At 34.6% G+C, this 16,847-nt stretch overlaps 1 protein-coding gene across 2 annotated transcripts in view; it reads left to right on the top strand.

The window, feature by feature from the left end:
- LOC124353523 (E3 ubiquitin-protein ligase MARCHF6) overlaps positions 1-16,847 on the top strand; it is a 31,186-nt gene that overhangs the window by 4,959 nt on the left and 9,380 nt on the right. For both annotated transcript variants that reach the window (XM_046803402.1, XM_046803400.1), the window contains exons 2-6: positions 3,833-3,952; positions 5,937-6,200; positions 6,825-7,097; positions 11,728-11,904; positions 14,498-14,639. In XM_046803402.1, coding sequence (XP_046659358.1) covers positions 3,839-3,952; positions 5,937-6,200; positions 6,825-7,097; positions 11,728-11,904; positions 14,498-14,639 — 970 coding nt within the window. In that variant the 5' untranslated portion in view covers positions 3,833-3,838. The remainder of the gene's footprint in view (positions 1-3,832; positions 3,953-5,936; positions 6,201-6,824; positions 7,098-11,727; positions 11,905-14,497; positions 14,640-16,847) is intronic.

The raw sequence follows: 16,847 nt of genomic DNA, 5'->3' as shown, positions 1-16,847 counted from the left end.
GTGGATGTCCCCATAACGGGTTTTTCAGCACCACATTAACATCTGAAGCCAAGAAATATACATTTTATCATCTTTTAAAACCAATTTCAATAAGTTGATTGTCATTTTGAATTTGACAAAGTCATTTATTTTGAAGTAAAATATTATTTTTATTATCTGAAAAAGTGATCACAGTTGATACATACAATATAAGTTAATGTTTTTTATCAGAAAGATGAAGCAAATTAATTAATCAGTAGTCCACTTATCGTACTCTACTTGTTGTTTTTTTTTTTTATCAATTTAATAAATCACAATATATTATAAAATTCTGTCACGATTTCGATCCATTACAACACAGAACAGACAACAACACACTATTTGAACGCCTTGTTGAATCCGTATGCTGGAAACTTCTAGGTAGGAGTTTCCAAGTTAAGGATGCCAAAATACTAGTAAAAATTATCCCACTCAGAGACCATGATATGGTCAGTGTAATATTCAAACGGTCCTGTACACCGATAAACAAAATATAAGTCGACAACGTAGACCAATTGGTTGTTAAATACAATAAAAAAAAAACGTGTTCATGTCAACAATAGTTGATGTTGGTTCAGTGCATTCAGTCCAAGCGACACCTATAATTGACATTGGTTTATAAAAATAGTTTGGCGCGTTAACTAAATTTAATGCTGGGCTGTGGTGATGCTTTTATTTTATATTTTGTTAGCAAAAAATGCGTTAAAATTAATTCAAACCAAGTAAAATCATTTGTGTAGTGTAGTGAGTAATAACTGCAAGTACAGTGGCGATGAACATGCCCTTTTTGTGTTAGTATACTTTTAAACACTGAACAATATTTTTAATGGGCACGAGATAATGATCTTACTCCCTGAAATCCTGTGTCTAGTTTGTAGTGATGACACAAAAACAAGAGTTAAAGGTAGAAACCAAATATGTTTCTTTGCAATACAATTCAAAACGAACGATACAAAAACCGTAGCTAGGTGACTTTTTTTAACATTCAAAGTTTAGTTTGATGAATAAATAAAAAATAATGTACCTACTATTTTAGTTGGAATTAAGCTAACTATGACTATGTAATGAATAACGCAGTTGTGATGGGCGTCAGTATATGCAGAAATTTCATTGCAGATATTTTTGTATGGTTAGATGACAAATTTGAAAATGAGGAATTATTGGGTGGCAAAGGAGTTAAGTAGTAGAAGTTGATGAAATAAAAATTGGAAAGAGATAGTAAGACAGAGGAAGACTAGTAGAGGTAGCCTAGTAGAGGGTACACGCCTGGTAGGCATTATGGACATAAACACAAATATAGATATTTCCAAAAGAGAAAGTATAACTGTGGGAAGATTAGTAAAGGGTACATGGGTGGTAGGCAATATGGACTTAAACACAAATATAGATACTTCCCAAATAGAAAGAAGAGGTGATAGTTTCCGTATGGATGTTTGCCTTGAGATAATCAACAAAATGCTGATTCACTTATCTCACTGATTGGTATGCGTGTTAAATTAGGAACAATGATAATCATAATTTGTTTGAAGACTATTTTGGTCAAAATACAAAAGGATATGACTATTTCACAATACAAACTTCATTGCTCCACTATCTTCTGTAAACACTTAAACAATTGAATCTGGTTTGTAGAGCTATACATAAATCATTAAAAACAGGACTCAAGAGTGACTACAATGCGATAAACTGGTGGAATACATGTATCGACAAGAAGTGATGATAATTGGTAATCTATTTGAGTATTTTTAGAAGATGTCAGACATGTTTACCTTTTAAAGTAGTAGCCCAAGAAGTAAGTAGACTATGCTCATTTGTTCCGTCCATAAATGCACGTATACTGTAGATATAAAAACATAACTAACGTATTATTATTTTCTATGATCTTAAATACCTATGTTTCTTTTAACTTAAATATAAAAATATAGTTTCACCATACGATAATCTTGAATATAAATAAGTTGACGTAATTTAGTTTGACATTTCAGTTTTTTTTTGTTCGATAGTGTTGCGGATTTGCTTAAATGAAACATTTGGCAAATATTATATCCACTAAATGTTTATCTTATAAATAAATCTAAATATAATATTTACAAACTTAAACAAGCCTTATTACAAATTAACTTATTTTTTTTTAAATCAAACACTGTTAAACATTTGTAACTAACAATTTTGTTGTATTTCAAACGGTTTTTGTTAGATCCATTACATGTAAATACCATCAGAACTTTCTATCACCAAAAACTGGCAATAGTAATGCTGAAACAAGTTCAAACTTCGGAGTAAAATTTATGGTATAAATATCTTGACATTCATTCATTGACCAATTGTTACGTCATTTTGTTCCACTTAATTATTATTAAACTAAAATAATTAATAATTCCTTTATTTATGAACCTTTTGGAATGCACATAACATTTCCTAAACTTGTTGTTATTAACAATTGTGTTGTATCTCAAACGGTTTGCGAGATAATAGGTATATGTAAATCTCTTGAGAATAATATTTCAGTTTTCACAAAATCTACCTAATTCTTCCAACTGAATCAGAAGGACTATTAGATTCTTTCTAAATTATTACATATTCTAAACATAATTAGATCTAAATTATTCAGTATTATGTTGTTTTTACTCATATAAAATGTAAAGCACATAAAGTAACTACAAAACTAGAAAAGATTAACTCAACCTATTTAAACATTTACCACTTAGCTAAATAGGAACGTAGTTGAATAACTACCAGATCAGTAAATTTGTGTACTAGTGCTACCAGGGCCTATTAATTATATCATGTTGTACTTCTGTCATTAGGGATTAGAATTGTGTTATTAGATGGTATTGTAGCACCCTACATTGCTATTGAAAAATAATGACTTCAGTATAACAGTAAAAATGTAATGCCTAAAATTTTGTCACTAATATTTAACTATGTATTTTTATTTTTCTCTGTCTAAGCAACGAAGTTGGATAGACAAACCCATGGGATTGCCTAATTTTTTTAGCTGTTTCTATCAGGGCTGGTGCAGACCATTCTGGCACCCTAGGAAAAACACACTTTTACTGTCCCAAACCACCAACTCGATCACTCCCCCTCCCCTTCTACCCAGAAACGCTACAACAAAAACAGAACTTCTTCTATGGTATGGTTACACAATGACACTTTAATGACCGATATAACAGTAGCATGTTAGTGTATTCAAAACCAGATATAAAATTAATAAATAAAAACAAAAAACTACTATTTTGCAATTCAGTTACAATAAGTTTATTTCCAAACTTTACTTAGAATCAAGATTACGAATGGGGATGTATCAACGACACGGCAATATGATTCATGTCAAGTCATGATCTTCTCTTCAAAGCTACTTCTAGCCATGTCGTTGCAACACGTGTCCCCACCACCCGCACAGCACACAACACTGACACTGCACTGTCACATAGAGGGCAACTAATCAGGTTTCTTATAGTTTTATAGTGACACATAACTTAACATAGGTTTTACGTTGGCATAATACTTCCAAGTAATGCTTGATCTGATTAAAATTGGGTTTAAAGATTGCTTTAGCTAACTTGTTTGCTCTTAGAAGTACAGTAATTTATACAATCTTGTCAATTTTCTTCTTTTTTCCGCTCCCCCACCCTCAGGCTGCTGCCCTAAGTGGCTGTCTAGATTGACTAATGAACTAAATACTCCCCCTGGTCTCTATTGCTTGGACAGTACAAGGGATTGAATGTGATTCAAGTAATTATGTATTATTTAGTTATGGCATGGAATTAATGAAATCTTTTTGTAACAAGGTGTGGTTGTGTGTTGACAGGCCAACATGGAGGATTTGCAGGGCCAGGACATATGTCGAGTATGTCGCTGTGAGGGCTCATCGGACCGTCCTCTCTTCCATCCCTGCATCTGCACGGGAAGCATCAAATGGATTCACCAGGTACGCCAATATGCGTACATAAAAGTTACACTTTTTATTATATATATTATATTTATATTCTAAAAGCAAGTTAATGGTTAAACTGAGTTGAAATTTCAAATTTATAACTTAATTGAATTTTTTGTCAAAACCCAGTGTAGAATCTGAAAATGTGTAGCTAGTCCTAAATTTTTAAACACCCTGTAGAGTAAAATGCTACAAATACACTTCCCCACTATCATTTTGGTCCTTAAACCATCTCGTTCAGAACTTGTATAATAATAAATTCATCTTTTTGGATCAAAATGTACTTTCAACTGTGACAGATGGCTAGTGGATGGACTGATTTCAATTCAATTCACCACTGTAGGTAAATCTGATTCTCAAGTTCCTCTAAAGACCAACTTCTTAATTGTGTAAAATTTTAATTTACTATAAATGTTTATACTGGGTGCCCCAAAATTACAGGACCAAACTTCACCAAACTGTTCAGCAGGTCAAACTGAACGAAAAATGTTATATAATGTATAGTCCTATCTTGCTTCGTTTACATTAGATCGGCCATTTTGTTTTTTACATATAATTAATTTTATTTTCAATACGGGTTTTACCGATTTTGTTGAAACTTGGCATAAATATTGTAAACATGAACATAAGTTGTAACAAAATATTAAAAAAAAAATCTTATATGTATTTTCAAAATGGCGGCCATAAAAAAAAAACGGTTGGTTTTCAAGTTATTTAAGTTTTAATATTTTAAATGGCCGCCATTTTGAAAATACATATAAGATTTTTTTTAAATATTTTTTTTACAACTTATGTTCATGTTCACAATATTTATGCCAAGTTTCAACAAAATCGGTAAACCCGTATTGAAAATAAAATTAATTGCATGTAAAAAACAAAATGGCCGATCTAAGGTAAACGAAGCAAGATAGGACTATACATTATATAACATTTTTCGTTCAGTTTGACGTCCTGAACAATTTGGTGAAGTTTGGTCCTGTAATTTTGGGACACCCTGTATATGTATATATATTTAAATAATGTTGTACACAATCACAAATATTATGAAATATAAATATGCTCCTTCCCATAAGTTTTTTTGTTGTTGTTAGTAAGTTCATTATAAGCAATCAAAAAAAAACTTGTGCTGTTTCATGTAGTCCAGAATAATTTAATTGAATATTGCATAGAAAGAGAGGCATTCTTAGTTTAGCTCAGTTCATTCACCATATTGAACAGCAAACAATACAATTGTTACCCAAGTAGTGATAACATTGATTACAGTGTTTGTTAAATAGTCCTTAAATACTGTCTTGGTGATAACAAGTAATTTATAAATGATTAGCAGCTTATTCATAGATTTGTGTTATACCTAAACCACAAAAACTTAAGCTTAAAACCTGAATGTGCTTAGCACCTGGAATATTTTACAAGATTTATAAATGACTCATTAACACAATTTAACACTACTTTATTATCATCTAGAAATCACTTTATTTTGGTTTTGTAGAACCATGAAAAAGGGTTATTTTAAAATTATAAATAGTTTTATTACACTTACACACTTAAAAAATATATATTTTTTTCTTAAATTTATACAATCTGAAATTGTCATAATAATTAGTTTTTACATTATAGTACAGTTTTTTAATTAATTTTATTCTGAGCTCAGGCTTTATTTTGAAATCACTTTTTAATCAGTGATTAAAATTACAGTCGAGAATTTAACTCTGCATAGGCCGAACATTGTAGAGATGTGTGGTTTTTGGAGGTAAGCCCATGTCAAGAAATAGGCAATTGCTATGCTGCCTAAAAAAGGTGTGACAGTTATTACTTTCCAGGAAGTCCTACACCAGTACGTTGTACAACATATTATTTAAACTGGGTTTTTCTTTTATTGAATTCTATGCAGTATTAGTCCTCAGAATCTTGTAGCACAGTGTAAATAAGTATTATTTCATTGACTTGTCACAATATTTTAGTTTGATTGAATTGACAGGAATGCCTGGTGCAGTGGATGCGTTACAGCCGCAAAGAGTACTGTGAATTGTGTGGTCACCGGTTCTCTTTCACACCAATCTACTCGCCCGACATGCCCCGCCGGCTCCCCATACGTGACGTGGCGGGCGGTCTGCTCGCCAGCGTGGCTACAGCAGTCAAGTACTGGGTGCATTACACTGTGGTGGCATTGGCGTGGCTCGGCGTCGTGCCGCTCACCGCCTGCCGGATCTACCGCTGCCTCTTCACCGGTTCCGTCGATTCGGTGAGTAGTAGGTTACTCGTAATTAGTCATCATGGTGAACAGAAGCATTTCTGAGCTATAGTGATCACAAAAAAGGTGACAGCCATATAAATCAAATTATTTACCTTAACATAAATTGTACATTTCATAATAGTTTATATCCCAACAAATCACATGAAAAGGTTTCATCTAAATTATTGAAGTTGAAATCTAAGTCACTCTTCTGTAAATGATCACTATATGTCTAAGTTCGATGTTAATATATTGTTATACTTGCACCTTTACTAAAGTTAATAGACGTCTATATTGCTTGAGAAAAATTACTCGCATTGTTTTTGCCTTGTGAACATTTCCAGTTTATGACCCAGAGGTACTGAAAATGTACTGGAATGTAAATAAAAGTGGAGAAAATAAATATTTGTTTTAAAAATTCTATTTTTCTAAATGAATGTGATTTTTGCTTACATTGCTTACATTACAGATTTTCTGTTGTTTTCGAACAAGCTTTCTGCAGGAAAAGAGAAGAATTTGTGACGAAATTAATTAATAGTTTCATATGCCCTCAGTTGTTATGAAAGGGTTGTTATGAGACTATAAATTGTAATAACCTACGTTGGGCATCTCTGTATAAGATACATTGTTCAGGTGTTGACATTGCCGCTGGATATGCTATCGACAGAGAACATAGCCTCAGACATATTCCACGGCTGTTTCGTGGTTACCTGTACACTGTTCTCGTTCATTGGGCTCGTGTGGCTGAGGGAGCAGATACTGCACGGTGGGGGACCTGACTGGCTTGAGAGGGACGATCCCTTCCAGCCCGCCCCTCCCCCACCCCCTCCACCACCACCTCTACCCGCTGAGCCTGCGCAGGATCCACCAGACAATGGTTTTGGCATGTTCAACAACCAAAATGAGGTGGGTAACTTTCTGCTTCAGTTCTTTTCATCTTAATAAAAATAATGAAATGTTGTCCTTGTTAATTGAAACTGAATTATTGCTGATTACAACAGGAGAATACGCTACCTAATCATCTTCTTAATTGACGATTTTTCAGGAGAAAACTCATACATATTATTTATATTTCCGGTTGATATAATATTTTGGTACTTACATAAAACTAAAATATGTTTATGTTTGTTGTAAAATAAGATTTAAAAATTAGGAAAAAATAATTTTAACATTTTTTTACTGAGGATCTTTCTTAGCAAAATTTGTGGATGATCCTTCATTAGAAAAAAGTACATTTCCCAAAAGCCACCATATGTGAAAGCTAGTAAAGAAAGTCCTCCATACTTTTAAACCCTTTGCCGAAATAGCTATCAATGACAACATAAACAGCCATAAATAACATAAGGAAAATAAAAAAATATTTTAATTAATAAATACCACAGGTCGTTTTTATTTAACCATACATTTATGGTATTTTAGTTTTAGACTGACTCATATTAACCCTTTGATGACTGCGCCGAAGGAAAGCCAAATAATGAGTGAAGCATGGTTACGGAACATGGCAATCGTTGTAGGGTTATACGAAGAAGTAATGTTATTAATTGACCTATTGTGACACCTAACAAAGCTCTTAACTCATTAATTTATTCCGATAGTTGTACAAATCTCAATGTTGGATTGTCTAGTGGCAATGTGTAGATCTATTTTGCGTGTAATAATTGTTTGTGTTATATTCACTAGTGGTCTGTTATTGCTCAAATACGCACTCAGATTCGGCGGCAAAAGTATAGCAAATCCTGTTATTTTTAGAAAGGTTAACATTATAAAAGCAATATTTTTATAAAAATCGGATAATTTTAAGTTAAACCAAATGAAATACATGTTTAATTTAACCCAATGAGTGCCTAAACGTTACTTTATACAATGGTGCAAATAGTGAATTAACATGTTTATTATGGCAGACACCTTGTAGCACAGAATCAGAGTGGTGGGAGTAGCCAAAATTACTCAGTATAGAGCCGCAGGGAAGGTGTCATCTTGTGAGTTGCAGGCATTTTGTCAGGTGCACGAGCCAGGTGTTAGACCAAACGGTACTGCTAGAAGAGCGAGACCAAAATTAGCCTTTAGGACATTATTTATAAAACTATTGTATAAATGATTTATTTATAAAAATACACCTCTTTTGTTTTGTGTTTAATAAAATTACTTATATGAATACTTTATAAATATTAAAAGTTAGAGCTTTGAAATACTTTTGTAACAAAAACTGTACCAAGATATTTTTGTAAGTGTTTTAATTGGATCCATTACCTTATCCTGTGTAAAAAAGCCTCACTCATAAAACATAATAATTTTTTAATACATTTGGGTGTCAAAACAATTTTCTTAAAATACATTCTTATTCTAATTTTTCAAAGCATTAGCAATGCACAAGGCCACCTGAATCATGTATTGCTTATAATTTATTCTCAAAGTAATAAGTTTAAATTGCACTATATCATGGCTTTTTCTGTAACAGATGAAAAAGCTATGAAAATCTGAGCCGGCTTCCTAGTTGTGCAACAGCATTTCTTGCACATTTTAGCAACAAGCTTGTAGTCATAGGTGCAGGCCTTTATCACACAAATTTCTGACAATCTCCTTGTCACGTGTTGGGACCCGCATGTGTTTAAATGCTTGTGTTGGTGACTAAGATGGTTTGTATTTTATCATTGTTTTGTATAATTAATAATTTGTAATTAACTTTGTTATATAGCAACCCTTTATATTGTCAAGTATTTGCACATCGTTAGATTCTGCTGTATGAACTATAATTTTGTTATAGAATTATCCTTTAGTGTTTGCTATCCGGGTAGTACATCATTTACACAGTTATAAAACATTTATTACACAGGTGTCTTATTTTTAACACAACTTCAGGGTACAGTAGTAAACTTGTTATATTTTGATACAACAGGTTTTCGGACATTTGCCATTGTTAATGGTGCAAAAATAGAACCTATGTTTGAATAATTGGAATTTATCATCTTTATCAGGTGTCAAATAACCTACAGTTGTTTAACATGCACAAACATTAAGAAAATCGAGTAAATTTGTAGCGATTAAATCACATTGATAAGAACTGATGAATATATACACAAGAAAACTTAAGCATATACCTGAGAGCCTGTACTGAATAACACCACCATAAATTATAATGTTAGTAACTACCTGCAACAGTGACAGATTAGAGAAAAATCAAATTTGCGCACTTTCAGTCACAGCGTGGCAGCCTGTCTGAAACAAAATGGGGGATAGGATGGTGATAGCTGAAAATGGAGGGATATAAGACAGTCGCTCTACGGCCGACGTTTTTAGTTTTTAACTTTAAATCATACATGGTGTGTTCAAATTTTATTGGCTTAAGTTTCTTTGCAATTTGTTTAAGCGTTTTAGTCAATTCTTCTGGTTACCAAAGTGGCCGAACTTCAGCTGAAGGTTGACTTAGCAGTTGATTTTCTAATTTTCTCTTCACTGTGTATTATTACTTTATCATCAGCTATATACTTTGGTAACATCAATACAATAGGTTGTGGTCACAGATAAGATTTGGTTGTGGTCTTGTTTGTAGTTTCAGTGACTGAATGTTCTAAAATTACAAATATGCATTATTGACAAATATATAATAGAGGTCTTCTTTGGCTTTGTTTTATACGAGGGCTATTCGGAAAGTTGATTACGTTTTGCGCTGTGGCCGCTAGGGACAAAACTAGCACGGCCATCTTGGTGTCCCACCGCTCAGTGGCTATCCAGCCGTGCTAGTGGGAAGTTCGTGTTGTAACGCATCTAGTCACAGTGCCTGTTTGAAATGTCTGCCGCAATTGAAAATCCCGCCAACTGTGAGGTGCACGCAGTAATTAGGTTTTTGACTGCCAAAAACTGTAAGCCTATAGAAATCTAGTGGCAGTTGTGTGAAGTTTATGGGAACAACATTATCACTGAAGGTGGAGTGCGACAATGGGTCAATAAGTTTAAAAATGGCCGAACAAATGTTCATGACGAAGAGCGAAGTGGAAGACCCAGCATAGTGGCTGACGAACTTGTTGAGAAAGTTGACGCAAAGGTCAGAGAAAATCTACGGTTAACCATAACGGAACTCTCGCTTAGTTACGAAATTGTCACTGATAAGCTTGGCTTCCACAAGTTTTGTGCAAGATGGGTACTGAAAATCCTGACCGACGTCCACAAAAACCAGCGCATGGCTGCAGTGTTAACAATTTTGGATGCTTACGACAAAGAGGGTGAATCACTACTCGATCGCATCGTAACTGGCGATGAAACATGTTAACTGCAAGACCAAATTGCAGTCAATGGAGTGGAGACACACAAGTTCCCCTCACAAACCAAGAAAATGTTTGCATAAACCATATAAATATGTAAATAAGTTGTAAATTTAAGAATATAAGTTAGGTTCACAATTTGATGGACAACATTTTAAATTGTCGAACAGGCTCCTTAAATACCTTGGGTGTTTTTTAATCAGTATTGTGGTTTTGGATGTTAAATTAAATCAAAGTATTGATTATTAGGGTTAGTTGTCAATAGATTTCTACAATTTGATTTATTTATAAAACCAAGCATGTGCTTTCATGTATCAGATCGTTGTTCTTTACAAAGAAGACTTGTATAAAAAAGATTTAAATTGATGTTTCAAGATAATTTGGTTGATTGACTAGTGTCAGTCCTAACTCAACCTTTTCAGGTTCGCTTTCTCGCATGGCTTTATTGTATATATGCACTTCCATCCTCTTAACTCATATTCCTTTCCTGGGTTTCCAACCAAAGCTCACATGGTGGTGTCTGCCCAGCTGGTTGGCTTGAAAAAAATCTGACTACAATAGACGTTCAATAAGACTGGAGCTCAGTTAATTTGATGTATCAGTTGTAACTCAATGACATGAGGACGTGTTACTTTGCAAATGTAAATGTAAGTCATTCTACAAATTCGTTCTTGTTCATAATTTCTGCAAGGAATGACGAACTCTCTCCTGAATTGTCCTCATAATATCTCCCATTTCTGCAAGGAAAGGCAAAATCTCCTCCGAGTTGTCCTCATAATATCTCCCATTTATGCAAGGTAGGACGAACTCTCCTCCGAGTAGCCCTCATAATATTCCCATTTCTGCAAGGAATGAAGAACTCTCCTTCGAGTTGTCCTCATAATATTTCCATTTCTGCAAAGAACGACAAACTCTCGTCTGTGTTGTCCTCATAATATCTCCCATTTCTGCAAAGAACTACAAACTCCTGTCAGTTTTGTCCTCATGATATCTCCCATTTCTGCAGGGAAGGACAAACTCTCTCCCGAGTTGTCCTCATAATATTTCCATTTCTGCAAGGAAGGACGAACTCACCCCCAAGTTGTCTTCGTAATATCTCCCATTTATGCGAGGAAGGACTAACCCTCCCCGAGTTGTCCTCATAATATTTCCATTTCTGTAAAGAAGGGTAAACTATCCCCCTAATTGTCCTTATAATATCTCCCATTTCTGCAAGGAAAGACGAACTCTTCCCCGAGCTGTCCTAGTTGGTGTGATATCTACTCCTCACATTGCAGGTGGTGGGGGAGCCAGCTGTCGCGGCCGCGCCACAGTGGGACGAGATACCGCCTCTGCGTATTGCGGAAGGTGATGCAGCCGCTGCCGGCGATGAGGCGAACTGGAACCCTATCGAGTGGGATCGCGCAGCAGAGGAACTTACCTGGGAGCGGCTGCTTGGTCTGGACGGTTCTCTGGTCAGTAGATCACTGAATGTAACAGTAGTTATGGTAGACTGTCCGGTCTCTTCACAAGTTCTGACCGTCTAGGTCTGGATCTGTAGATTTTTATTTTATGCTCCTCCTACTTTATTGGATGTTTTATCAAACAGAATTGCATAATGTGATCAATCACCTTTCAATTTCAAAAATGTATTTCTTCTTTAATTCGCTCATCATATTTTGTATTGCATTTGGTCTATGTATTTGAAATAGATTGTTTGTTCGATAAAGATCCTTTGTACTAATCTATGTTAGTACAATACTCAAGTAAAATACTTAAGTTTTTAAATTTATTTATTTCTCTCACTCAGAGTGTTTGTGAACTGATTATTGTTACGTTTTAAATACTTCTTTGCATAACAATAATCTGTCTCTCATTAATATTTTCTACAGAGTTATAGAAAAATAAAGGTTTTAATTTTATCAAGTGCCCATCAACAAAGTAGAACTGTACTAAAGAACTGACATTACATTCAGTATGTTTTTTTAATTGATCCATTGCTAGTAAACTGATAATTTGTATGGTAGTGTTTACTTTTATGATCGCATAAACCTAAGATTAAACACCAAGATGTTTTAGGTTGTAAGAGTCCAGTCTGAGTAATTCAAAGAGGATTGGTAAGAAAGTCCACGAACAAGGATAAAAAACTACCCTTTTCATGCTTCTAGAAGTGATGGCTGACCAAGGACTTGAGTTTAAGGGCAATGTGGTGTGTCCTAGGCATTAGAAACAGTTGGATAGACTAACAGAATGTGTGAAAAGGATTGGTTGATGCAAACTGATGTTCTGTGGATCATGGAGAATCAGATTTAATAATTGAAATTTTGAAAAGGATTGGCTATGAGTGAGCATTAAAGCAGAATGCTGTTCATGTCTGTTATGAACATTCGGATTAATGGACTTTGTGGAGGGTGTCACTGAAAGATTGTGTTGAGGAAACAATTATTAGAAGGTTTTCTGTAATAAATGAAATAACAAAACTGTAAAACAAGTCTTGTGTTAAGAGGTGGTGATAATGAGGTGAATTTCGACGTTTCATTACATTCACAATCGGCTGGTGATTATTTTGTACCATTGCTTTAACAAAGGTATGCAAACAAATAACAGTAGTTTCATTTGGTGCACTGGTAGCTAGTGGATTTTGAAAACCTTGTTTGTTACTTAACTTTTTCATTCTGTCCATAATATTAGGTTCTAACTATTGTAGCATAATTGTTTTTAAATATATAGATTTTTAGTATTTTATTAAAGGGATATTATTATTATTATTATGTAGACAATTAACTGCGTAGTCTTGTATTATTTGGTACTGTTGATATATTCAGATCTCAATATCTCCAGGAGTCTGAAGATTACAGAATCAGAAATATGCACTGATTTTCTCCATATAAGTTCTATTCGTGCACCCCCGAGCTTTTTGAATGTATAAATTTGAAGCATACTTGAGCTAGTCTAATCATATCATTTAAACAGTTGATTTATTTTCTGTAAATGTAATATTATTCCTAATATTTAGGCTAAAATTGTAACGTTTTAAAGTATAATTTACATTCATATGACCTTGGAATTATACTCAGAGAAAGTCATATAGCTACTTATAAAGGGGTCCTTAATTTATTAAAATAGCCTGTAATCAAATTTCCAAATTAATGTATGACTGGTAACTGTGTAGTTGGGAATTATCTGTAATTTGTATTTGTGTAATACCTGTAGAAAAACATTACATCGGAAGCAATACAGCGAACTGAGAAGGATGAAGTTCTTTCACATATCTATTCCAAACTTCTCTATTATTCATGTAAGGGAAGTTCCACTGTCCTCAGCTTCAAATGCATTGTGTAACACTAGTCTTTGATCAACATGATGGTGACATTCAAAATAGCTTTGAACCTAACATCAAAGAAGAATCTTCATCATTTAAAAAAATGGGAAACCCAAGTTCTTCCCCTCTTTTGAAACAGCACTGTTTACATGTCCAGAGAATACAGCTTTAAATCTAGAACGATATTATGATCTAGACCGTTAAACTTTCTCATGGTTTTGCAGACCATTCTTTTCGTTAACGTTTTTTAAGTGAATGTGTTTAACTTCAGCCCACCTCCCACCAAAATCAATGGCAGATTGAGAAGATAAATTCTGTATACCAATTACTACTAAATTGGTTGAGATGATTTAATATTATCACCATAATTAAAACAGAGTAGATCACAGTTCCGGATAAATATTACGTTGTTAAGAAAATACTGTAAAAATTAAAGTTCTAAGTTGGAGCTATGAGGAACTCCTGACATAGTGGCATCACTCAATTCCAGAGACCATAAAAAATTATTTAAATTATTAGGAAATAACTTTTTGAAAAAAAAACTATCACTCAGTAAATAACTTAAAGAACTACCTTGCATGTACGATAAAAATGGTATTTAATTTAGAAACAAACACTGTAATAATCAAGAAATTTTATTTTTGTTAAATTAAGCATTTGATTCCAATAAGAAGAAGCTGGTAGAAGGTATAAAAATGATATTTAAATTAATAACAATGATTGGTTAATAAATGTATGCTACACAGGTATTTCTGGAGCATGTGTTCTGGATAGTGTCACTAAACACACTGTTCATCCTCGTGTTTGCGTTCTGCCCGTACCACATGGGACACTTCGCTGTGGCAACCCTGGGACTGAAGGAGCACGTTGCAGCTTCCCACTTTGAAGGTACTTGTCCACTCCTTTCGCAGTTTCCTTTCTTTGTGACAAAATCCACCTTTGTAGGGTGAATTACCCTCAATATGTACATCGATAAGCCAAATTAAGCAAATATACATACTTCTGACATACATAAATGTTAATGCCAAAGAGTTTATTTGTTTTTATGTTTACCTTAGCTTAGCTGACGAAAACAAACAACGATGGAAGTCAAAGTCTTCACTATGTGTACATTATAGTATTAAATGTGTTACTACCATCTCTGTAAGTGTCATTCAGTTAGCAAACCTTGTTCGTTGTATTATAGTTATATTAATGACTTTGTAGAGTATGATCTGTACTCAGAGTGTTGATCTCGTGAACACAAGCTCTCGGTTTTCTGCTTTGTATTCTTGGTGGAAGTGAATAGGTTTTAATGGAAAAGACATTTTTTATATTTCCACATTAAATTTATTCAAAAAGCGCTTTCGCCGGTTAAGGCATCATCAGTTTGATATTGTTTACAGAAACTTAATACATCTAAAAATTTGAGTAGTACAAAGTTTGTTCCAGAAGATTAATAATTTGGTAACTGATAACAAAGATAAAATTTTAAAGGAAAATTATACTACAGAACTTTTGATTAAAAACAACTACCCTCCGTCAATTATTGAACGAGCTAAGGCTAAAAACAAAAGTTGCAAGCAAATTACCAAAAAAGACAATCCTAATTATCTTACTACCGTAACTTTACTATTCCTTATGTAAAAGAAACATCAGAAAAAATTCGTAGGATAAATTATAAATTTAACATCCGCACTGTTTTTAAGTCCCAAAATAATATAAGAAGCTACTTAACAAAATTAAAACCGAAAAACAAACAACAGGAAACCAAGAATGTGATATATAAAATTGACTGTGGTTGCAACAAGACGTATATCGGCCAAACATCAAGACCTGTGGAAATTAGGGTAAAAGAACATATTTATAATTATAAAAAAGAAAACATTGAAAAATCTAAATTAGTTGAACATGCAGTAAAGGAAAATCATCATATACATTTTGAATCGTCTAGTGTAGTGTTTAAAGAATCTTCTTGGACTAAAAGAAATAAAATTGAAAGTGCGTGTATGACAGTTTTAAAAGATAATTGTATTTCCCGACCTTCTGTAAATTTCAGTGATATTTTTATACTTTTTTTTTTTTTTTTTTTTTTTTTTTTTTTTTTCTGGGGCGGCCTACTGCCATGCACTTAAGCCTCAAGGGCCTTTTGCGCACCCCGGAAACACCATGAGGACTACCAGTCTACAACTTCAGGCAGTTCAACAAACCGCCGAAAACAACCTATCAAGTCCTCCTGGGGAAAAACTCGCCACCCCCTGTTCAAGCTACCAAAGATGGCATTACCGCTCTCTTGCTATTGCTGGGCAATCAAAGAGCAGGTGCTCAGCAGTCTCCTCCTGCTCATTACACCTTCCACAGAGCGGATCCTCCTGAAGAGGATACCAACTCTGTGTAGATGCTTCTTCATGTGACCATGCCCCGTAATGAGACCAATGACCTTGGAAGACATTGATTTGTTTTAATGAGAGAAGGTCCGAGGCCACCTTGGAGGAAGGTGACTGTAATACCATTCTAACTCACTCTCAAACCCGGATGCAACCTCCACCTTCTCCCATGCTCCGGCGCGAATCCATTTCGAGACAATCCTAGAGGATTCACACCTTGGAACACACCGCAGAATGGTTGAGGGCCCGTCATAATTGTTTGCTGAGCCCTGGTTGGCCAGGGCATCAGCTCTTTCGTTCCCAGGAACCCAACAAACGGTTACATTGTTGATTCTGGCAAGGGAGGAAACGGTCTGATAGCAATCCCAAACCAGTTTGGATTTGATTGCGCAAGAATCCAGCGCCATCAGCGCTGCCTGACTGTCCGTGAAAATGTTTAATCGTCTTGCCCCTATATCGCAGACGAAGATTCTCACGAGCACATTCCATAATGGCTGCGACCTTCCGCTTGAAAGACTGTCGGATACGGACCCATAGGAAGCCACCAGCTCCCTAGATGGTCTCACTCCCCGAATTCCAGCGCCTGTGGCCGCTTTTTGTTTAGAGCCGTCTGTGTACCATTCGAGCTCCGCTGGGTGGAAGAGGTTGCTTCCCCTCTGACCAATCATCCCTTGAGGGCAAAATAATCTAAAGGGTTTGTCAAAGGAAAACTTTTGTGGCATCTGATCAG

This window comes from Homalodisca vitripennis, chromosome 2, assembly GCF_021130785.1.
Source record: "Homalodisca vitripennis isolate AUS2020 chromosome 2, UT_GWSS_2.1, whole genome shotgun sequence".
NCBI classification, from domain to species: domain Eukaryota; kingdom Metazoa; phylum Arthropoda; class Insecta; order Hemiptera; family Cicadellidae; genus Homalodisca; species Homalodisca vitripennis.
The sequence above is the reverse complement of the archived record's forward strand: the minus strand, read 5'-3'. Positions and strand labels throughout refer to the sequence as shown.